This window comes from Podarcis raffonei, chromosome 4, assembly GCF_027172205.1.
Source record: "Podarcis raffonei isolate rPodRaf1 chromosome 4, rPodRaf1.pri, whole genome shotgun sequence".
Lineage (NCBI taxonomy): Eukaryota > Metazoa > Chordata > Lepidosauria > Squamata > Lacertidae > Podarcis > Podarcis raffonei.
In genome coordinates this window covers 76176400-76201456 of record NC_070605.1, presented here as the reverse complement: position 1 = coordinate 76201456, position 25057 = coordinate 76176400, and the positions used below count along the sequence as shown (strand labels likewise).

General features: G+C 43.8%; 1 protein-coding gene across 1 annotated transcript in view; it reads left to right on the top strand.

Moving 5' to 3' along the window:
• Positions 1–1051: 1051 nt before the first annotated feature.
• Positions 1052–25057, top strand: part of LONRF2 (LON peptidase N-terminal domain and ring finger 2) — a 37606-nt gene continuing 13600 nt past the window's right edge. The window contains exons 1-6 of the mRNA XM_053384192.1: positions 1052–1971; positions 20741–20859; positions 21024–21146; positions 22032–22193; positions 22718–22940; positions 24686–24785. Of these exons, the coding sequence (XP_053240167.1) occupies positions 1185–1971; positions 20741–20859; positions 21024–21146; positions 22032–22193; positions 22718–22940; positions 24686–24785 (1514 nt within the window). The 5' untranslated portion in view covers positions 1052–1184. The remainder of the gene's footprint in view (positions 1972–20740; positions 20860–21023; positions 21147–22031; positions 22194–22717; positions 22941–24685; positions 24786–25057) is intronic.

Here is a 25057-nt window from a genome sequence, read left to right as displayed (position 1 = left end):
AACGTCAGATCCATTGCAGAGTTCTTGATTTCTAAATAAGCGATTCAAACAGATGGCATTTAGCGTGGGTTTTTAAAAAGTGATTCTAGCCATACTGTGGATAACAAGGGAAGTTATCTGGGTGTGGAGATGAGCTAAGCCTGTCTCACCTGATATGGAAATAGAAACAAGGCTTCGGTTCAAGGTTCCCTTGGTGTAAGCTCCACTGGATGCCTCCTTCTGCTCTGACATGCATAGGATTGCACTGTGATAGGTTCACAGTGGATGATGGATGACGAGACTTCGTCCAGTCATACCAAGAAGCCGTATGACTTACAACCAGACAGATGAGAGGAGTGGAGGATGGGTTATTATATAAATATACGCACTTCCCCTCTTAACCCTCTTTAGATTTCTGCTGGCCTCTCCTCGCACGTGAAACTGCGCTGAAAAACACAAACTCGGCCCAAATTACACCCAGCGGTCTGTGAAACTTTACAAAAGGAGCATCGCAAATGCGGAGCTGCCGGCTTAAAAATGAGGGTCACGGCCACACGGTTCGCCCTAGTTCTCCTTTGTGGAGAACTGAAAGCCGCCCCTCTCCGCGCAGAACTGTGGCTGAAGCGAGGCGGAGACGCAGCCAGTTTGGAGAGGAACAGAAAACCAGCCGCGCCGCCGCTTCCCGGAAGCCTGCGAGGCGCTGGCCGGCCTCTCCCCCGTCACACACACGTGCGCTGCGGGCGGAGCGGCTGTCGGAGGGCATGTGCGCTCGGCTCACCAGGCCGGGGACTGGGGCGGGCGCTCGGCGGGGCGGTGCTGCCCTCAGCCGGGGAGACGGAGTTATACAACCGCTCGGCGTTGCATAAGCGCCTGAGCCCGGAATAGTCTCAGCTGCCTGCTGGCGCGCTCCGGGAGCGAGGCCAGCGCCGCCCTGCTCTCCTCCCCCTGACCCCGACGCGCTCGCTCTCCTCGGGGGACGCCCCAGACGGAGCTGGCGGCGCGCCTTCCCCCCCGCGCAGCCCTTTCATAACGGCGTCCGTCCCAGCCCTGGCGGCCACCAGGCTCCTTGAGCGAGGCGCGGCGGCTGCGAGGGGCCGCCTCTCCGCTTTCCTGATCCTCGCGGAGGCGCTGAGCTCGACGATGAAGCCATAGCAGGAGCGCTCGCCGCCACCACCACACCCACCCAGTCAGCCAACCCGGCGAAAATGGAGCTGGGGGCCGTGCTCGGGCAGCAGGCGCAGCAGCGCGCCCACCACCACCAGGCCCCGTCGGCGGCAGGAGGAGGAGGCGGCGGCGGCGGTCCCTGCGCGGAGATGTTGCAAGTGGCCGAGGAGGCTTTCCGAGGCGGGCAGTTCGCCCTGGCGGCGGAGATCCTGAGCTCGCAGCTGGCCGAGCTGGCTCAGCCCGAGCGGGGCCTTTGCCTCCGCCAAGGGGACGCGCTGGCCCGCGCGGGACGCATGGCCGAGGCTTTGGATGCTTACAGCGCCGCCGCCAGGCTGGCCCGCCTGAGGCCCGAGGAGCTGCGCGAACTGGCCGAGAGCTTCGCGCTCAGCCTCCGCGACAAAGAGCTGCGCCTGCCGCCGTGGCGGGGGCCTGGCGGCGGCGGCGGCGAGGAAACAACTCCGGAGGGAGACGACCCGCTGGCGGACCCGCCTTGCTGCCGACCCCCGGAGCCGCTGGGCTGCCCGGTGTGCCGCCGCCTGCTCTGCGAGCCGGTGACTCTGCACTGCGGGCACACCCACTGCAAGCGCTGCGCCCAGAGCGGCGGAGGCGAGTGCGCCCGCTGCGCCGCCCGGCGCCCAGCCTCTGCCGCTGCCCCGGCCGCGCAGCCCCCCGCCGGTCCCCGCGTCAACGTGGTCCTGGGCAGCCTGCTGGAGAAGTGGTTCCCGGCCGAGAGCAAAGCGCGCCGGCTGGGCGCCGAAGGGGACGCGCTGAAGGAGAGGCAGGAGCTGGCGCCCGCCCTGGAGAAGTACAACCAGGCCCTGGACCTCGGTGAGTGCTCGCCGCCGCACACTCCCGACTCCTCCCCACAGAAGAAAGCTTCCCTGTTGCCTTTGGAAGCAGCAAGGGCAAAAACCTTGTCAATATGCTCGGCGACGCTGCGCCACATACCCGACCTGTGTTGCTTTGGCTCACAAGGGGAGAAACAGGCCCAGTTGCGTTCCTGAGCTCCCTTCCTTATGTGGGAAGCGGATTAGGGATTTCCCGACGGGGAGAAAGCGCAGTGTAATGGGGGCCATTTCCAGGAGTGGGTGTTTCTGCCAACGCTGGGCAGCCAGGCCTTGAGAAGGAATGAGAAGGAATTCGACAATAAGGGGCCCCTTCTCAACACCTGGGTGGAAAGTGCGTTGTGGCGCTTTCTGCACTGCCTGGTGTTTTTGCAAACTATATGTGAAGTGTAGAAAGTGGGAGGAAGTGTGTCACTTTCTAAAAAAAGAAACAACCCCCCCACTAAGCTTGTGCTTCCTGGCACTGTGCAATTGGGGTTCCCAATATTCTGTTGGGAGGCGCCCCCCTCCCAACTGTTGCAGTTTGTGAAGGAGAACGGGAATCTATTCAGTTCTTACAAACTGCTGTGTTGTCGTGCTTGGGCTGTGTGACAGCCCAATGGTGAAATAATTTCTAGGGGTCAGAAGGGTCTGCGGCATAGGCGCAGTTGTGTTTCAGTGTTTGGAAGGCATGTGTATTGGGGAAATAGGCTGTGGGGTGTTGGGTAAAGGGTTAATTTGACTTCTCAAGTTATGTGGGAAACATAATTCGTTCTGTTTAGGTGGGTTCCAGCTGCCTTGCCCATTCAGAAAAAAAAACTGGGTTTTTGTTAACATTGACCAGAAGCAGCCATGGGGTTTATTAGAATGAGGTAAGGTGTGCTCTTGAGGGTTGGCAGTTACAGCCCCAAGATGCTTCCCAGCTGAAGTCAGGGCAGGGGTGAGAGCAAATACTGGGAATAGTCGACATCTGAACACATATTGTATCTTCTGTGCATTGCTTTGTGGAGAATGTTAAGGGCCTCTGCAACTGCAAGAAATTGAGATTTTCATCCAGGAGTTAGAAAAGTTCATACCCCACATGGTTTTCTCAGTCCTGGTGCCTTGTGGCTCAGATCTATGCTCAAGAGGTTCAAATTAGCTTTCCTTTTCTCTAGCACAACTAAAGCCACTTATTTTGTATTGGTTTCTGACTTCCATTTGACAGGTCAGGCACCAGTAAGAAAACAGCTTTGTGGGAAATAATTCTAGAGAGTTTAAAAATTGTATAATAGTGAAAGTTGAAATGTAATTGTAGCCTAGGTGTGGTAATGCTTTGTGACATTGTCAACACAGAGGTTTGTGGGGCTTTCAGCATCTTGGAAACTCAGAAAGGATGTAAGGTGTGCACCTGAAGATACGAGCTAATCCTTCCTCTTCACATACCTTTTCTAATGCAGCAATACATCTTCATCTACTGCCCTGCCAGTACCCAGTAGGTACATACTTTTTTCACTGCCAGCGTTTTGACTAGCCACAAAAATAGCTGGGAATATATAAGATGACACTTCCTGCTTGGCAGAATTTCTAAAATGTGCAGTGTGGGTTAAGGTCATTGCCAGTCGTCTTTACCCAAACCTTGGGAAATTGATAAATGACTTACTTCTCTTACCTCAGGGACTTCCTTACAATTCAAAGCAAAACTTGCAGCAGCTACTGTATCCACAGAACTTACGGATACGCAGTTGGGCACCCTGCAGATTATCTGTGTGTTGTTCATTTGTTCATGGTGGGAGATGGAGGACTTATTTTTTAAAAAACAAAGAATTTACAACGTTCTATTTTCATCTACAAATTTGTGACAATCGAGAATTTGAGAATAGATTCTGTGTAATTTCTGGGAACAGCATCAGAATTGCATAATATTGTTTCCCTGAATACTCATCATCACAACACAGTGTAAGAGAGTGTGACTTCTCTAAACACATTCGGAACCTTATACCTAAGATGTTGACATGCTTACTGTAAGACCACCAGATTGCATAATATAGATGGATTTCAAAACCTTTTTGGTATCTATGTGACTAAGAAAATGTGTCTCCAGAAACATCAAATAGGTGCATTTGGACAGGCAGAGTGAAAGTTTCACTGTTGCTGGTTGTGGTTAAAATTTCAGAAATATGGGTGTGTGTGAATTAATGCATGAATCAGAGAGTCTGGAACACTCTGGAATGCCATGGTTCCAGGTTTGGCTGTGTATGCTTGATGTGTAAATTTTCACAGGTCATCCTGACCTTTTGAAATGCCAGTAGGGAGGAGTACTGTTGGTTCTCTTCTGATAGGCTGTTTAAAAGTTTTTGGAGCTGGGCCTTTCTTGGTGACTTCAATAGGCTGGAACAGAGCTTGTATATAGGGAAATATGTTTTTCCTTCCTTTTTCAGTCGTTATTTTGCTATCGTTACATGCAACTGTTTAGACATAACAAACGAAAACCTTCCCATGTAGAGCAGGTGTTGGCAACCTTCGGCTCTGCAGACGTTGCTGACCTCTGCAGCTCCCATCCTTGACCATTGGCTGTGCTTGCTGGGACCAATGGATGTTGTTGTTCAGCAACATTTGGATGACCAGAGGCTTCCCATACCTGCAATAATAGAGAGAACCATTGGAGCTGAAATTGTCTTTTGTCATGTCAAGCAGCAAAACTACATTTGTTTCATGCCTCATTGTTTCATTGGAAAACACATTCTGATATGAGGAAAGTTTCTGTAATTGTACGTCTCTGAATCTTGAATTATCTCTATATTGTGATACCAAAGTGCCCTCTTTTTAACCCAGTAAAACAAATCAGTGGAATTGATTTACCTAACTGTGCCTCCTTTGTCATTGTCAACTTAACCATGGAGAAGTTCTTTCTCTCGCAAGCGTTAAAGCAATGCTGCATTTTTCAGTCTTGTAATGAGTTGCGGGGTTGTTTTTTTAAGAATAAAACTTTTGGGATAAATTTTTGAAAAGTACTTGGTTAAAACATAACACAGATCATTATCCCCAAATAGAATTTCCCTTCGAAAACTTGATTTCTGTGATCCTTCTTGGGCCCATCTCAAACTGGAAAGCATTTAGCTCAGGTTTAGGGAGATTTTTAAAACCTCATCTTCTCACTCTCCCAGTGCTTATATGGACAGTGAAACAGTACCTAAATATTAGCAGTCATAATGCACAATGGGTTGTTAAAGGGTTTTAAAATATTAATACTTAATATTTAAAATATTAATATTTAAAATTTTAAAATATTGTTTTGCCAGAGGATTGATAACACACCTAAGGCTACTTGGATCTGTATTTTTAATATTGAGTGGAGTGTTCAGCACATAAATGCAGCTGAAAGTTTGATTCTGGAACTATGCATTTAGTTTGAGGCTGCGCTAGAAGTATGGATCTATAACAACTTTTTTTGCTAGAAGTGTTTGTAAAAGTAAGGAAGATACCAGAGCTTGCCAGGGAACTGGCTCTGGCAAGGAAAATGCTCACACACCCCTTATTTTCCTGTGTGTAGATCATGTATAGTCTGTAAAATGACTCAACTGTAAAATGACTCAACACATTCAAAGTTCGGAAGAGATCATAAAATTATATAAATGTAGAGCTGGAAGGGACCCCAAGGTTCATCTAGTCCATCTGATTCTCTTCCTCAGCTTCCTGCCCCTCCCTCCCTCCCTCCAGAATTTCTTTCTCAAACCTGAGCAAACCCACAGGGGATCCTATCTTCTGCTTCACTGGGGAGAGCCACACAGCCTCTTCAGATTTTCCAACTCTCCCTTTCCCTGCAGTGTGTTGTAAATGAGCCTTCTACGTTTCCAAGCACAATTCAAAGTGTTGGTGCTGACCTTTAAAGCCCTAAACGGCCTCGGTCCTGTATATCTGAAAGAGCGTCTCCACCCCCATCGTTCAGCCCGGACACTGAGATCCAGCGCCGAGGGACTTCTGGCGGTTCCCTCATTGCGAGAAGTGAGGTTACAGGGAACCAGGCAGAGGGCCTTCTCGGTAGTGGCGCCTGCCCTGTGGAACACCCTCCCTTCAGATGTGAAGGAAATAAGCAGCTATCTTCTCTTTAAAAGACATCTGAAGGCAGCCCTGTTTAGGGAAGTTTTTAATATTTAATGCTGTATTGTTTTTAACACTTGATTGGAAGCCACCCAGAGTGGCTGGGGAAACTCAGCCAGATGGGCGGGGTATAAATAAATTATTATTATTATTATTATTATTATTATTATTATTATTAAGCTTCATGGGTAAAGGGGAAGGAAGGCTGCCATCACTTTTTCATCTTCCTCTCTGGCTGAAGCCCAGACATGCTGGGAGCCTCAATGGCACCCCTCTGGCAGCTTCACCCAGAGGCTTAAACCCTGGCTAGACACCCCACCCCACCTCTAGCTACGGCTCTGCAGAGACCATCCTCAGTAGGAAAGACCACAAAATTGCAGTTGCCTTCCAATAGTCGAGTTCTCTTATGCGAGTATGTTGAGCAAGCTGTAAATAAGTATTTGCAAAGGGTAAAGAGGGTAAAACAGGAAGTTAGTCACTGGAACTCCAGTGGGGAAAGATGGATTTCAGGGAAGCTGGTGCGATTTTGACCTCTAACTGAAGTTACGCCTTTCCTAAACATACGTCAGTTAGACAAGGTGAATAAGCTCTCTCTCTCTGTGTGTGTGTGTTACACAGCATTGCCTATCATAAGATTAGAGCTCTCTTGTGTACAGAAGGTCAGTGACATACATAAACAACTTCCTACTACACATACATAGCCTAGCTGCATCACAGACAAGCCTATACTTTAAAATGGGCGAGATAGCAGCCTGGTAAATGGAACAAAAAGGAAAACAAAGCCTGGCTTAATCACACTGCATCAAGTTATCAACAGTGAAATGCTTTACTGCCTTGCAGTTTATGACTCATCCTGCAGCATTTCTAGAAAAGCCTTTTCCCTGGTCTGTGACGAAAAGAGCCTTATGTAAAATGTGTTGATGTTTCTACTCTGAGACAATAGGCAGTCAGAGGCACATTAGAACCATTCCTTCACATTTCTGCGTGGCAAAATGGTGGTTTGATCACTGAAATAACTTGCAGCGGTTTAAATCAAAGCTGGCAACCTTTGCTGGCTTGTGGGCAACAAATTGCAATATGGAACAAGCCTCAGCCAGCTTGGATAAGCTAACAAGAATCATACATTGCTTTTTTTCTTTATTTTGAGGGGCGGGGGGAGCTTTATGTCAGACTGTATGCTGGTGGCTAGATCGGGGTTCCGCACATTGTGCACAAGCGAAGTGGAGTGTGTCATCAAGTGTACACTCAACAGGGAGTTGTGGTTGGTCTCAGCTTGCTTGACACGTGTACCTGCACGACACCTCTGTGTTTGCAGAGATACATCTGTTATGTTCCCTGCCACCCACCCCATTACAAATTTAGGCGCACACTTAAAACACATTAGGAATATATCTAGAAATGCAATGTAGAACCTGGAAAAGGACCCAGAATGAAACCTGTATCAGTGTGCAGAAGCAGCGTCATTCTTAATCCTGCTTCTTTGCAAGCTCAGAACACAGGGAAGCCTCTTTAGTTGAAGAATAGTCCAGTTTTTGGCCTGCTTCAAAATTCACTTAAGCAGTACCCAAGGAGTTGGGTCAGCACTCCTTGCAAGCAATGTGGCGTTGCTTTTGTGATAACACAATTAAACATTTTGTGGGGAATTGGAAAAATTGAAGTCTGAGAAAACCAGTGGTGACAGCCCTTTACCAACCAACCAAGTGGTAGTTTATCGCGAGGTGTGTGGCAAGCTTTTGGCTTGCGTTTCTTTGTGAAGTGGGGAGCAGAACCCTTCCACTTCTACCTTTGGATTTCAAAACAGGCACAGAAGTCTGGAATAAAAGTTTTCCCAGCACTTGGCAGGAAAATGCAAGCTTACTTTGGGGTTATATGCACCCTGCATAAGGCCATTTTTATTAGCATTGTACATGCCTGTACAAGCACCGTAAGATCTTTCTGTTGTAAAAAGATTTAAATACAGCTGGTGATAAGAGGATGTTTACCTCCAAGGATAGTTTCTCCTCCTTTTGGGGGTGGGGGGTGGGTTCTTCTAAGCCATACTCCTTGTAAGAATTCTGTTCTGCTCAAATCTTCATCTTAATAGAAACCAAGGAGGTTATGAAAGCCCATTCCCAGGGTTCTGCATTCAAAGAGAAAAACGTAAAGAGCTGTTAGGGGAAATCATGCAAGTGTCGTGCTGTTCTGTAGAAGAAGAGAAGAAGAGTTTGGATTTGATATCCCGCTTTATCACTACCCGAAGGAGTCTCAAAGCAGCTAACAATCTCCTTTCCCTTCCTCCCCCACAACAAACACTCTGTGAGGTGAGTGGGGCTGAGAGACTTCAGAGAAGTGTGACTAGGCCAAGGTCACCCAGCAGCTGCATGTGGAGGAGCAGGAAATCGAACCCGGTTCACCAGATTACGAGTCCACCGCTCTTAACCACTACACCACACTGGCTCTACAGTATTTTAGTTCTTAAGCTCTCGCATCCTATTTGGTGCTGTTTGGACCATCAAGGTCGAGAGATCCAGTCCTGGAAATAAGGACAGGGCTTCACGAAAGGATAGGGAAAGGAGTACAAATGAATATTGGGGTGATGATTTGGTTGCACTGATCCTAAACACGCTCTGTGGAAGCTGTGGGGTTTTGCGGGGAAGGGGGATTTGTAGGGGAAGCATTAGCCTGATGGAATAACTTGAATTCAGTTCTCTGTATGACAGGAAACACCAAAGTGAGAAAGAAGACAAGAGGGTTGGAGTAAGCAAATGAGAAAGTGGAGGTTGTAAAAGAAATCCAGGTAGGGATTGCAGGAAATTGGAGATGATCTTGGTGCAATGGGGAACAGTGCAAAAACTATAGAAAGAGAAAAATCCTCATAGCAACAGAGATTATCTAAGTTGAGGCATCCCTAAATGACTGGCAAGTAGAGAGAGCTTCAGCAACTAGTTGCATACTGGTTACCAATGTTTGAATGAGTTCTTAAGTGGGATTTAGTTGGGTGACTTAGTAATTCTAGATCAGGGGGTCAGCAACCTTTTCAGCCATGGGCTGGTCCACCGTCCCTCAGAGCATGTGGTGGGCCGGACTATATTTTGGGGGGGGGAAACATGAACGAATTCCTATGCCCCACACATAACCCAGAGATGTATTTTAAATAAAAGCACACATTCTACTCATGTAAAAACACACGGCCCGGATTGAGAATTGGGCTGCATCCGGCCTCCAGGCCTTAAGTTGCCTACCCCTATTCTAGATTGTTCCAGAAGCACCAGCAGATCTTTCTTTCTTTTTCTGTCTTTCTGTTCTTTTCTGTCTTTCTATTTCTTTTCCTGTGTAATTTGTGACAGGCTACTACTGTACAGTGATTTATTTATTTTTTGTAGAACTCCTCCCAAATGGCATTTCCTTCCAGTATTAACCTATATGTAATTTTGAGTAATGTGGGGCAGTAAAAAAAAGAGAGAGCGCCATTTTTATTTTAGAAAAAGAGAACAGAAATGACACCTGATTGAAGGTAGTTCTTAGATGCTGGATTTTAAAACCCAAAATGAATCAAAGAGGGTGGGGGTGGGGAAATGGTGTAATGAGAGAGAAAAAGGACTGAAGCGCAGTATAATGAGGCTTCTCTTCTCCTCCCCCAACAATGCTAGACAACAAAAGAACAGGCCCTGCTTTTAGAATTTGAAATAAGATAATGCCAGTTCTGCAGGGACACTCCTGGCATTGTAACTGGCATGATTCACACAAGTTGTTTGAATGGATAAATGTACCAGGATTGCCTGATAGTACAAGGGAAATTGCTGAGTTTTTTTTTTTAAAAAAGAATTTTTTTTTGCCCAACTTAAATTGCTATAAATAGGCCCCCTGCTATTATATTCCTAGATAGCTTTTTGTAGCTTGTACCTTCATTGTGTGTCTCAGCAGGCATTCCTGCGCCGCAGTAGCAAATAACTCTGTTTTCTTAGATTCCACCCCCCCCAACCCAGTTTGGTTTAAGTGTCTCAGTGTGTGAACTACTTTAGGAGGTGACTTTTGACTGTAACTTTGCTTTTATATTGTTGACACCGTTATTTGAGGTAAGAAGAGCACCAAGAGTAGCTAAGGAACATGCAAAGCCAAATTTAATTAATACCACCCGGAAGCTCTGAAATAGATTGGACTAAAGGTGCATGTGTAATATAGTTCAGAAGCAACATTTCCTTTCCTCTCTTCCTGTGTGTTTTTGGGGAAATATGGGAGTAGATTATGCTCTGTTTGGACCGCTTCCTAAAATAATAGTGGAGGTAGACAGGAGAAAATTAGAGGTGCAAGCAAGTGGTTTCTTTCTTAATGTGAACAAAGAGACATTCAACTCAATGTACTCTTCACTGGCTTGCCTTGTCGATTTTGCTCAGATGTTAAAGGTTGAGCTAAAATTGGCCGGATGCTGCGTGTTCAGTGCAGGGTGGTGGTTCTGCATAAAGGTGACTTTCCAATTTCAGCTGTCAGTTCATTTTCCTTCTGACAGTAATAAATAAACATTTCCCTGCATAGTCGAGCACGGTGGTACCCATATGGACGCTGCTATCTTTTCTCCATGTAATGACCTTTTGTAAATAAATTAAAAAGGCCAACACAAGCATGTGGTACAGTGCAATCTCTGGAGCTCGAAAAACTCTGTTCGGTTTTTAAAAAGCGGTTGTGTGGGGGGGGGCAATTGCTGAAATGTTTTGGAAGGTTGAGCTATTGTAGCTTCATGGCTAAATTTGTGAATTGGAAAGTGCTTGCTTTAAATTTCACCTCTGCAATGAATTCACCAGGTGGCAATATTGCAGCTTTCACTCTCAGCCCCTTTCAGGATGGCAATAGCAAGCCTACTGTGCAGGGCTGTTTTCTGCATGTGTAACAGTTGAAATAACACTATCTAAATTCTCTGCACTAATAGCAAGGAAGTTATAACCCTAGCTTATCAGTATTGAACTCTTACGATTTTATGACTACATGCAGAAGTGGGAAGAAGCTATCTCTACCAGCTAATGCCATGCAATTTTCTCAACGTTGCATTGTGTTTTGTGCCTAAGTTTAAGTCAACCACTATTGCGCCTTTTCTCTCTCTTCCTCTTCTTCCTGAATATGGTCTTTTTCTTCTTCTTTTGTGTTAACTGCTTGGTTCGCTTCCTACATGTTGCTTCTAAAGCTAGGAACGCACTAAAGCTGCAATCCTACACACACTTTCTTGGAGGTAGAAATATATGGGATAAAGGAATGTAATGTTGGTTTTCTTGAGAAGGTTTTGATCCTTTCAGCTCTTGTTAGCTCTCAGCAACTTCGTGACCTCTTTCAATATGCCCATTGCTGGTTTGCACTAAGCTGCCTGCTTCCTGCAGGTCACGTGCAGCTGAATAAACGGTTTATTGCAGCTGTTTGGTAATTAATACAGATACAAAAACAAAACCCCGTGTCAAGCCATTTGGAATAGAGTGTTTCAATTACCATTGGAAAGAGACTTATTGTTAAATACATGATAGAGCTGGCATGTCCCAGAGATAATGTGCCCATCACTGTTGCTGATAGCAGGAAAAGTTCTGCTACATTTCCACATTGTCTAATTTTTGTCTTTTTCTTTGGTGATCACTTGTTGTCGAGTAAAATTGTCTTCCATGAATATTGTCTTAACAGTGTGTCCGTAAGGTGACTATCTTTGTAATCCTATATAAACACGTGTTTTAACTAGGTTAGAGTGATGGGGAGATTTATGTGACCTTGTGTGGTTTTATTTCAATCATTTGTTAGTCATGGGAAGGTGGGATATAAATGTGTTAAAATAAATGCTTGGTAATTTTCAGTGATGGCAGGTAACAAAGCCATCAAAGCAAGTATGATTCAAAGCAATTTGTTCTACCCAGTGCTTTTTTTCTAAAAAATATATATGTTTAGAGGTACTCTCATTTTGACTCAGGAGAATCACCATTTTATAGTTCAAATCGGGGAAAATAAATACAGTAAATGGACAAAAGTACAAAGATGCACAAAATGTTTAGGTGTATACGTACCCCTGCGTTCCCCCAGGGGGGGAAAACATCGGTTTTACTACTTGGAAGATTCAGAAAACCCTCTAGAGCTACCGCATAATACAAATACTGCTTTTTCCAAAATGGGGATCCCTTAAGATTTTGTTCCTTAAGCCCAATGCTGCTGGGCAGAGATGAGTCAGTGTTGTTGTTGTTGTTGTTGTTCTCCTTGTTGTTGTTGTTTTATTTGTATTCCACCCATCTGACTAGGTTGTCCCAGCCACTGTGGGCAGCTTCCAACAGATACAAAAACATAATAAAACATTACACATTTAAAAAAAGTCCCTATACAGGGCTGCCTTCAGATGTCTTCTAAAAGTCAGATAGTTGCTTATTTCCTTGACATCTGATAGGAGGGCATTCCACAGGGCGAGTGCCACTACTGAGAAGGCCCTCTGCCTGGTTCCCTGTAATCTCACAGTGAGGGAACCACCGGAAGGCCCTCGAAGCTGGACCTCAGCAGGTGGAGATGCTTCTTCGGGTATATAGGGCTGAGGTAGAAGAACCAACCCCCAGGAACCATTGGTGGAGGCAGCATAGTTCAGTGGGTAGAGCACGTGTATTGCATGCAGAATGTCCCAGGTTCAGCCCCTGCTGTCGCCAGTTAAAAGAATCAGGGAGCAGGGGATAGGAAAGACTCCTCTCCCTATGCCAGCAGAGAGCTGCTGGTAGTCCAAGTAGACAATGTCAGACCAACAGACAAATACTTTGACTGGTATTATGCAGCTTCCCAGCTGAGGTTAATGGTGTGGAGTCTTCTTTTCCGGTACACAGCCTGTGCCATATGTTCGCACATATTGTTGGGCCAGACACTTCTTTGGCATGCTTCAAAACTGAGGGTTGAAAAAAGCAATTCACTGTGCCACTGCCCTATTGTTGTGAATGGTTTGTGCTGTTTCACGATAGGGGCATGGATGGAACATTACAGTGGTGCCTCAGGTTAAGTACTTAATTCGTTCCTTCTTAACCTGAAGCACCACTTTAGCTAATGGGTCCTCCTGCTGCTGCAGCACCACTGGAGCACGATTTCTGTTCTCATCCTGAAGCAAAGTTCTTAACCTGAGGTACTATTTCTGGGATAGCGGAGTCTGTAACCTGAAGCGTATGTAACCTGAAGCGTATGTAACCCGAGGTACCACTGTATATTATATTCACAGTGTTTTTATCTGGCCATCTCTCCCTTTTCCTCCTACCTCTTTCTTTTTCACAACAAAACAGAGCAAGGATAACTGAAAGAGTGTTTTGGGGTTTTTTTCCCCTTAAAGAATTGGTTAAAATATAACTGGAAGTGCTTATGTAAGTTTGTTTTTCTTTCCCTAGCTTCCCTTGATAATGTGTATGCAAACATGGTTCACGTGGCAATGAAAAGATGTCCCACATGCCTTTTGGACTACAGGCATTCCCTGAGCCAGCAAGCATGTTGTGTCTTTTCCTAGGTCTTAGTTCAGGCTTTCGTAATCTTTTCAAGGTCAGGCCTACAGATGCTGTCTTCAGCGCTGCTTGTCCCAACTGGCCGGAGCAATCCACTTTGAACAAAATATTTAATTTCTGCTTTAATACAAGGTAGGTTTAGGTAGACAATTGGGGGTTTGCCTCTTGCTCATTCCTCCTCTGCCTCACAAAATAATAATAATAATAATAATAATAATAATAATAATAATAATAATGAGCCTGCCAGATTTCACGTAAAAAAGAAGTGATAATCAGAGCTTAAAATGTTTTGTTATACTGCCTCAATGTGACCGAGAAGCAGACAAATGTGTCTGGTGTTTTAAAACGGGGTTGATGCAACCTTTAGAAAAAGAACTGATCATCCCACTCCTTTTCAAAAACATCACATTTGCCATCTCTGAAATCCGCTCTTCCACTGAGTACACGTGCACAGAAGAAATATCATGCAGTGGGAGTTGTGGTTACCTAGAGACTGTCAGTAGCTCTCATCTTTATGAAGCTGTATTACATTTTTATGTTGGTTTAAAATAAAATAAAATTGTACGCATATGGCTCAACCGTCATCTGTTAAAGGTAGCTAGGAATGTTACCACTGATTTAAATGGGAAATAGATTCCACACTCGATGAATCTACTACAATAATTAGGTAACGTTTCTATGAAATCTAAGAGTAGTATATCCCAAAGCCTTGACATGACTTCAATGCACCCCAGGTGAATTTCTTTTATCTTGCTCACATAGAAGGTTAGCCATTTCCTACTGTACTTCCCATCCTGACTTAAGTGATAGGCTGTTATTTCTGGACAGACATGTGCCTTTGTGGAAGCATTTGGCAGATAAAGAACATGTGTGATGGCTGGCTTTCTAGTTTGCAGCTCCTGGGTATGAACCTGCGCTTCTACTCTTACGTTTCCCTTTGTTTTAGCCAGCATTTATTAGAATTTTTAGCAGTTGATAAATACTGCTGAAAAAACATGGTTGCTTCTGGGACAGCAGAAGGTTAATGTAGGGCAGACAGGAATGGACTATACAGAATGAACTTAGAGAGCAGCTCTAGAATGACTGTTCTGTTAACAGCATAGGCTGGGTGTGCAACATATAATTAAAAGACTCCTAATGATGCTTTAACCACAAGTAAACACTACAGGTGAAGGAAAAGCAACTGGCTACCTGATTATATATTACTGAACTATTTATTCTTTCTGGTTACAAAATACATTCCATAAGAGGGGAAGCTTGGGGCAGAATAGGCCTTCTGGTTGGTGTACTGATTGCCTCTTGGTCTCCCTGATGGAGCTTGACAGAACATTGCTGGATTTGTCCCAGGTTGTGGATATGGGGAGACTTTTATTTCCAATTGAGACCTCCTTAACTGGTGACTCTCAACAAACCCAGGAACCCCATGACAAGTGTGGGCTTTGTCCCAATATACGGTATGTCAGGCAGTTGTGTGTGGGGCGGTCACACTCTGGATGGGATTTTTCTGTATTGGGTGAGATGGGATTATCTGGAGTTGGCGAGCCTTTAATTACTCCTTTATCGTAGGTGGATTACTACTACCTGCTTGAGTGGGGGAAAGCTGATTACTTTTGATCTCTGCTTTTGATATCAGTGGCAGTGATTGTCTTTCTGGAATGTTGAGGATTGCTAAGAGGTGGCACTCGGTTGCAGTGTTTCTGTACCTACCTTGCAGGGCAGTTCCTGAAGGTGGTATTTCCATTTCTTGTGGGAGACAATCCTGTGCAGTTTCTCAAGGTTCTGCCTGTGCTTCTTAACACCCGAGTGAGACAGCTTCATGGAGTCTTCTAGGGATTTCCTTCTATATCCAGGCTGGCAGGGTCTTCCATGAATAAGATTCATAATGAACTGGATAACGGTGAGAAAACTAAAGTTCAGTCAGATAAGATGGACCTGTTGATGCTGGGCGGCGGTAAATGGGAGTCTCCTTTCAATTAAATAAAGAACAAACATGTCGGTGGAACGAGGCTTCAGAATCAGAGCCCTCAGATTCCTCGAATCTTGATTTCCTGTAGTCCTGTAACATGTTCGAATAAATTCAACTTGGTTATTTAAAAAAAGAACAAGCGTGCACCTTGGGAACCTGTAGCTGTTTCATGATACCCAAATGGCAGCCATGACCAGTAATGCATTTTTCCAGCTTTTGAGTAGCACACAGCTGTCTGCATCACATCGACCTAGATACTACACAACTAGATGTTTGGCATGTCCCTGGTAGCAACACCTCTGGGCTACTGTAATGCAGTGTTCTTCAACCTAGCCTTGAACTAGTTTGCAAGCTCCAGCTGATTTGAAGTGTGGCAGCTTTACTTCCTTCAGAGGTTGCTGAGCTCATATAAAAGTTATTCTTGCTGGTTCTAATTCTCCCTTAAAAAAATAATGCCCTTGAAAGGTACTTATTGAACTCCTGGTCCTTCAAAGGACTTGATTCCCTCTTTCCCAGCCTGCTAATAATGGCCTGCCCAGTGAAGGGATCTTTTAATTGAGAGAAGTGTTTTTTCTAGTATGAGGGAAAGACTATGGCAAGGCATGGATATTGCTAATTTCTTTTTTATGCTGGGAATAGTGGGAAGTTGTAGTTCAACCCCTATGATTCCATGGAGGAAAAGGACACTAGCCTAAGATTTTGGACTTCTACCATAAAGTGAGCCCTCCATCACCTAGGATTCCCCTGGGTGAGCAGGGTGCAAACAGAATCATGTTGGGAAAGTTTCCTTGCAGCAGGCTGTGCTCACCTTAATTCTGTTTATTGTGGTTAAACACCCCTGCTTTGAATTTTTGCCCTATTCCAAGTGTTACGATGATGTCACCTATACTTTTAATTATTTCACTGTAAGCCTCAGTAATGTTTTTTTATTTGCATTCCTGCTATAACAGACAACATTCATTTTTAGTTGCACTTAGATGTACCTTGCAGATGCATAAACTGGTATATTTTTTGCAACTCCCTTTTATAACTCGGAAAATTTGTAGTGGTGGTGAAGATTATTCAACGCTGGCAATATTTTAGGGATAAATGCAGTACTTTTTTTTAGGCTGAATGCAGTAAAAATGAAATGTTAAATTTACTTCACTCTGTTCTGCATTAATAATTAGTAATACCGTTCCCTGAATAAGCCTTGCACCAGTTTTATTGGTTCTTAAATCTAGTTTTCTTCTTGCGCTGTAGTAATGGGAATTAAATAGAGTTCTATTTAAAGATGCCCTTGAAATGTTGTGAAAACATTCCTTACTTATTCTAGAAAGTCACAGTGCAATCATGAATCCCAGTATATCCACTGTATCCTCTACATCAGTAATATCCTATACACGGGAGCTAATTCCAGTAAGAGAGAACAAAACTGTCAACCAATTTGTTGTTGTTGTTTAGTCGTGTCCGACTCTTCGTAACCCCATGGACCAGAGCACGCCAGGCACTCCTGTCTTCCACTGCTTCCTGCAGTTTGGTCAAACTCATGCTGGTAGCTTTGAGAACACTATCCAACCATCTTGTCCTCTGTCGTCCCCTTCTCCTTTTGCCCTCCGTCTTTACCAACATCAGGGTCTTTTCCAGGGAGTCTTCTCTTCTCATGAGGTGGCCAAAGTATTGGAGCCTCAGCTTCAGGCTCTGTCCTTCCAGTGAGCACTCAGGGCTGATTTCCTTCAGAATGGATACGTTTGATCTTCTTGCAGTCCATGGGACTCTCAAGAGTCTCCTCCAGCACCATAATTCAAAAGCATCAATTCTTTGGCAAGCGAAGTCAAACTCACAATAATAGCTGCATGGTTCTATGAACATGCAAATGTCTTCCAGCACCTGTTATGTGATCCCTTTTAACTGGAGATGCCAGGAATTGAACCTGGGACCTTCCACATGTAAAGCAGATGCTCTCCTACTCAGCTACGATCCCTCCTCAAATAAACTGAAATCTGTGCTTTTACTTGGACTACTCCTTTTGCAGAACTAGAGTTTTGTCATTGTTGGTTGGGGGAACCCTGTAATTAGCATGTAGAGGTGTGATTTTTCTACTCGCCCGCCACCCTGCCCCTTGCAAAACAACAACAACAAACCAACAACTTTGCCCAGTTTCCCGCCTTGTGCTGTAAGGGCCCCAGCAGTCTCCTTTTGCTGCTTCCAGTGTGATTATTTCCTGCAAGCCTGGCATTGCACTCTGCCAGCATATGGGTTTAAGAGCAATCCTGACCCACCCAGGGAAGAATCTCTGGCACAGCATTTTGTGAAACGGGCAGGATGTCAGTGTGATCTGTGCAGAATAAAGTGAGGATTTGCTTCAGACATACTTGAATAGTTTCATGAATCGTAACGGCATGAGTGTTCAAGCCCATGAAAGCTCTGGCATATTAGCGTTTAGTTTATGTGTCTGGTTAATTAAAGCCTACCTCTTTGCCCCTGTAACTTTGACAGCAGTTGCTGGTCTGCGCTCATGATTATGGAGAAATCGTCAAAAGGGATGTTGTTCCAATATAACCCTCCCCACCTCCCCACCCCAAAAAAGTTCTTCAAAATCTACACATAAGAAATAAGAGTGCTGCCAGTTACTTAACCCATTCTGCAGCACAGTGTAGTTTCCTAGTCCCATTTATGCCCGGATCCAATCTAGTATCAAACAACGTGGGTCACCTCCCAACCTTTGCTGTTTTGTGGGTGGGATTCAGCTGCACACCTGCAAATTCAATGGATTCGGAAGTCTTGAACAACCAACACACTTCCAAAAGCCAAAACCTTTCTTTAAGTAAGGAAAGTGATGGGAAGATACACTGGAAAATGTGGGATAAGGGTTGAAATGACGCGACCTCATACAACCTCCCTGCAAACAAATCAGGATGAATGTTCGGACCGAGTTGTCTGGAAACAACCTTAAATATATTTCATATGCCTCACACAGCTTGTATCCCATTATGGTGGCATAATGTGGAGATCAGATAACAAACTGTATATATAATTTAATTGAGGCCAAAATAACGCATGGCACGAAGTTGTGTGGATCTTTTGTCCAAAAGGAGCTTTGAGAGGCTCTGCTTAACCTTTCCTCTACCAGCTGTTCTTTCTGGTCAAAATCTCCTCTCTGTAGTTCCAGACAGGAAGAAATATATGAGCATGTGGTTTTACCCCCTGTAGTGAGAAAAAAATGCCTAGGTGAGGGGCATTGGGAGAAAGGATAAGCAGATTCTCCCCAATTTGTTCCCTCACTAAACCTAAGGCTTTTTTAAAGCTTGGGGGGGGGGGAGAAAATACATTTAGGGAAAGACTGATGTAACTGCATATTATACACAGTCTCAGTCTGTTTTAAAACGCTTCCGTTGTGCTTGCACAAACATGTTTTGAATTGTGCTTAAAAATATCTTAAGTGCCCATGTCTGTCACGTAGTTAGTCATGGTAAAACACATGTTCCTTGTAAACTTTGGTAGACTGTGTGTGTGTTCCGTAGGTGATGTTAAAGTACTTGTTGAAAACATGCCACACCTTCCTTAAGAGCGATCCTTGTTGAACCAGAATGGTTAAGACTCCCCCAACAAGTTAGCCAAATATTTCTTTTCTGATTCACCCTTCATTGCTATAGATTTCACGGAGGAAAAAAGATCCCCCCCCTCTTTTTAAAGCATAAACCTTAAGAGATCCACTAGCATATGTAGAACATATGTAGAAACGCCTGCAAAACTGTGGTTCAGAGCATTGGGGACAATGCCGATACAGAGTGTGGAAAGTTCAGCCTGAAATCTTACACCAACCAGGGTGGTTAGTCCAGATGTGATCCTCCAGATGGCCCTAGCTACCATGGCCAGTGGGATAATGGGATTTGTAGTCCAACAGCATCTGTAGGGTCACTGGTTAGCTGCCCTTGCTGTACATATTTACCTGGCAGTAAGACCTGCTGAACTCAGTGGGACTTAGATTTGAGTACAAATGCATAGGATCGAACCATCAGAGTATTTTACAGAGTGTCTACCTGACTTGTTTGCTAACAGGCATGAGTACCTGCTAGAAGCATAAAGGACTAGCAGGTGATTCAATAACTTGACCATCAATGGTGTCATTCACTCTTCCATCTTCATCTGTTCGTACCTGTTGTCTAGCTTTTCATTAGGAACTGAGATGGTTTAGTCACATGCCTACTTAATTAGTTCCCTTTCAAAACATCTTTGTTCACAAAACTTGAGTACAGTTTCTAAGGACAGACTAAGAGAACTGAGCCTGTGGGAGGCAAAGAGGAGCTGTAGACTTCAAAGTTCTAAGAGAGATGTTAATCACATGAGTGGAGTCTTGCTGAAGTAGGTTGAGACTTAGCTCTGGTTTTCACCGGTGACCTTCTGTTGCTTAATTAAGGAAGCCAATAAAGCCTTGAGTGCTTTTTCTCAATCTTTGAAGGGAAGCAGAGGGGTCTCTGCTTATATTGAGGTCACTTCCAGACAAGCTTTGGTACAAGGTTTTTGGGGAGGTTATATGATATTGGCTGCTTATTGAGCATCCTAATTTGTTTGCAAGGAAGGCTATATAACATCGAACCAAGCAGTTGCTGTTCCAAACTTTCCAGTTGATTTTGATGCTGATTTTTTAGTATATATAAAGAAAACCTTTATCAAAAGAATCCTCCTCCTAAATATATATGCATTAGGAATTTAAATTATATAATTCAGAAATAATAATGTATGAAAAACAATAGTAGACTGATGTCCTCAATCTGGATGAAGGGCCAATAATCATTTTAATGATTTTTTAAAAAAATACTGTTGCTTCTAAGCCTTCTTGTTTCTGCAGAGGAAGAGTTTGGTCTTCAGGAATTGTGAACCATGAGCTAATATTACCAATTAGTAAGCTTGCCAGCTACTAGGAACTTAAGCCCAAGGGTCATAGTGAAATGGCATGCCAAAGTGTTCTCATGTTTTATAATCCTTACAGAACCTGATGTCACACTGATCTCGAACTTGCCACATACACCCCTTTTGAAAGCTGCCTGGCGATTAGCTAGATAGCTCTAAAAATACAATGCTTTATATATGCAGCCTTTTAGCAGAGATGTGTTTCTCAACCATCATATTCTTAAAAAGGAACGAATGCTATTATAAACAAGAGAGAGAGGAACTGATTGTAGGAACTGATTATGTTTTGATTGTGCCTGTGTAAAACTAGCAAGATTTAATAATGATAGACAAAAGTTTCCCTTACATTTTCTCGTCTGCTGCTTATTTTTCAGCTTCCTGTAAATGTTCGTTAATAGCACAGCGGGCAGAACTTTGTACAGCTATGAAGAATTATCAACAAGCTCTTTATGATGCAGAGGCACTCTGCCGAAATAAACCCCATTGGCCTAAGGTACAAGGTTCATAAGCTGCTATAGGGGAGGTGGCAAAAGTTTTTGTTTGCCTGTGGGTAGCAAATATGAAATAACGAAATGCATGTAAGAAACCGTACTGTTTCCCACAATTTTTTTGAAACTGAGATACATTGAGGTTTTTCTGTGTGTTATGTTCACACAGGGTCATTATGTGAAAGCACAAGCTCTTTCTGGATTAGGAAGGATTGAAGAAGCATTGAAGGAATTTCTTTATTGTGTTGCCTTAAATCCTGAGTGGAGCTCAATGAAAATGGAAGCTCAGAAGGTAGGATAACTGTACCAACTTTGCATGTGGTCAGTGCAGGGAATAATATATGCAGGTGTGCATTTTGTGTTTTGCTAAAGGCTTCTGATGCACAGTTCTGCTGTTAACAGTGAGATTGTGTGTTAGTCATGGGTGTGGTTCTCACTGCCATGTTAATCAGTTCATGATAATTAGCAGAGGGATTTATAGCTTGAGTAGCTTGATCATTCCAATGAAACAATAGCCACTGTTGCTTGTGGATTTGCCTGCTGGTTAAAATAATCACGAAGACCGTGGTCTGCAGCTAATAGCCTTTGAAACCGTATCTAACCTCCATCTAGCTTACCAACCAGTGAAGGTCTCACATACGCCACTACAGCTGCAGCTTTGCAGCTGATCTCTATAGCCCCCTCCCCATAACCTATAGTTCCTTCATTTCTAGTGTATTATACTGTTCTGTCAAAGACCTCTAATCATTCACTTTATCAGATAAAACCATGTGCAGCCTGATTAGCACAGGCATTGGGCACAGCACCAGCACTGCTAACCAGAAGTTATTTGCAAGCTGGGTTTCTTACCCAGGAGATTCCAACTAAACATCAGAAAAAAACTTTCTGACAGTAAGAGCTGCTTGACAGTGGAACGGTCTCCCTCGGAAGGTTGTGCACTCTCCTTCCTTGGAGGTTTTTAAAGCAGAGTTTGGATGGCCATCTCTCAGGGATGCTTTAGCTGAGATTCCTGCATTGCAGAGGATTGGGGTTCCTTCCAGCTCTACAAATTCTGTGATTCTATTAAAGTCCTGAGAATAGGGTGAGATTGTTTCAGCCCCAAGACCACTCTAACCCGAGTAACTGCAACAGCATTTCAAAACTTGTTTCTTTTCCCCCTCTTTTTTTCTTTGTTTAGATAATGTGTGAGATGTTTTTCCCAGCATTTGAAAACGTGCACGATAACCTAACAACACCTTTTTGTAATCGGACCTCGTATACAAGGTTGAAACCTGTGTTTCTAAGTAGCATAAACACACAGTCTTCTGGAGAAGATGGGTCAACTGCAGAGACCTCAAAGGTAAGGCTTACAACACGTATGCTTCAAAAATAAAAGTTGGGGATCAGAATATCACCTCCCTGACTCTATTTACTGAGGTTTAGAATACACCGGCAAAGTGATTACACCAGCACTTTGGAGCACAGTGTACAGAAGTTTCTCAGCTTTGGTCCTAGGTCAGTAAAAGTCAGTAACATGGTAGTTCACAAAGGAAGTGTTTTGCTAATGGGAAGAAAACGAAGTGAAAGAAATTGCCCACAAAAAACCGAAACTGTAAAGTTTTGCAAATTTGAGGAGTCCCATTTAAAGCATACTGGGGAGACTTGCAGTCTTGAGATACAAGCCAGAGCTCGTCTGTTCCAGTAATTATGCAAATAGAGCCCTGCATGAGCCACTGTTCCACTGACTTAGATAATTATCCACTTAGTCCATTTTTATGTAACAGGGGTAGGAGATGATTTATAAGCAGCAGTTGTAAAGGTCATGCAACAGCGGTCTATGAAACTGTTCCTGAATTGAAGATGCTATTGTTGTATCTGTTTCAGGAGGCCAGCTTGAAGCTAACTAAAAACCTGTCCCAAGAGACTGATGCATATCGAAGTACAGAGTCTTCTGTTTCTCATCATATACTGGACTTCTCTTTTGAAGACAACAAAAAAACTTTGGGAACGGTCCTCTCCAGTCTGCCTGGTGCAAGCTTAAAAAGAAAGTTTTCTAGTGATGGGGATTTACAGAGCTTGGGCGTCCCTATCAAAATTCCTCGAAAAGGTGTGTTTTTTGAACGAGGATCTCTCCTTTTCCTTGCTTTGTAAGGAAATTCACACTACTCTGCTTCTGTGGTTGGTAGGTTATTTTTCATTAAGAGCACCTGGACAATTTTTGCCATGAATACTGTAAGTTAAAAAGTTAAAAGTTTGTAATATATACACTGTTTAATGTAATAAGAGAATGCTCTTGCTGTAGAAAAAGGGTCACTAAGCGTTTTTTGGGACCAGCGGGCAAGTTTTGAATTTTGAGAAAGTGCTATGGGCACCATTCACACCTGTGCCATGGAACCATAAGAAATGCGGCAGGTGGGCACAACACACACCCCTCTCTCATGCACATATACACAATTGCTGCCCACATACAGGTCATGGATACATGCCTCTCTGTTTCACACACACACACACACACACACACACACACACACACACACCTCTCTCACATACAACACGTGTTCATCTCTCCCTCTCTCACACTCAGGTGTCTACAGGAATTTTTCTCAACTTAGCGTGTGGCTCAAAACGAAACACTGAATAGGGGAGAGCTGGCTATTTTTTCACAGAAAAATGAGAACAGTGGTGTTGCTACACCTCATCTCATATCTCAGGGTCTTAAAATAGTAGAAGGTGTTCGTTTTTTTAAAGAATTTGGGGAATTGGGGCATTATCCACAGGCAACAGGTTGGCAGCGTCTGTGGGATGACATGATGTGTCACAGCAGGCAAAGGCAAACTCAGCCCTCCAGATGTTTTGAGACTACAATTCCCATCATCCCTGACCACTGGTCCTGTTAGCTAGGGATGATGGGAGATGTAGACCCAAAACACCTGGGGGGCTGAGTTTGCCTATGCCTGTGTCACAGCTTTTGAATTTAATTTGATACTTTGATAAATTTGTAAGATTCTTTTTTTAAAAAAAAACTTTATGAGTTGAAATAGTATTTTAATTCATTGTTCGTTCACCCTAAGGGCCCCAAGGGCAGCTGATAACAATTACAGCACAATGTTGAAAACAATTTTAAGACAAAGTCCAGTCACATAAATAAGGTTGGTTGTAAAATTATGCATCTCGGAAGCCAGGGTAAAGAGTGTGTCATCGGCATTTGCTGAAATTTGTTTAAAGAAAATGCCAGCTACAACTCTTTGGAGAGAGAGTTTCACTCCTAACCACCAAGGTCATATACAATAATCAATAAAGTGGGCAACATGTGAAATTTTACAGCCAGACCTGTGTTCCTTCTCTGGAGAGCAGTTTTGATGCAACTCCCACTTTACAGTATTGTTCTTTTACATCAAAAACAATGAACTTGTGGCATATTAAAGATGAACACATTAGTTGTAACATAAGCTTTCATGGACTGGAATTTACTTCATCTGATTCAACAAGTTACCCAACTTCATTGGTTTTGTTCTGCAGCATCTTTCATTTGCTTTTGATGTTTTTCAGCAATTTCAGATATGAAAAATTAATTCATTATCTGTTCCTCCGGAGCTGGAGATAGCAATTCCAAATGATGTAAACGCGTGATTTTTCTGATAGGAAAATGGGTGCCTTACGCTGTCTACTTTAGCCTGCTCTTCTCTATAATACTCTAAATTCAGTACTCCAGCAAATCCTTTGTGAAATGTTGGTTTAGTTAGTGAAAAAGGTCTTAATGTAGGATGACCTTGAACAATTAAAATTAATAATAGGTCCCTTCAGTAAACCTTGCTGATTTTCAATGTGTGTGTGTTCTCTCTCTTTTTTAAGATGGAGATGCTTCTTGCGAAAATCCCAGCTCTCTTCCCTTAACAGCGATACCTGCAAGCCTTGTGGATGCTTCTGATTTTGAGTGTTCCCTTTGCATGAGGTATTAGCAATAAATGGACTAAACGTTGTTTGGAAAATATTGTGTGGCATTTTAAAGGCGGAGGAAAGAGGGAAAGATCCTGTCTTATGTACACTAAGCTATTTAATTCATATCTCTCAATCTATCTACCCACGGAGGTGAGGAACCACTCATGAGCTGGAGGGCTGGATCTGAAAGTGGTCAACTTTCAGGCCACATTGACAGGATGGCCGACCTGCCAGTCACCCGATGCCATAAAAACCCAGAGCTCCTGAGTGCATCCTATACCCACT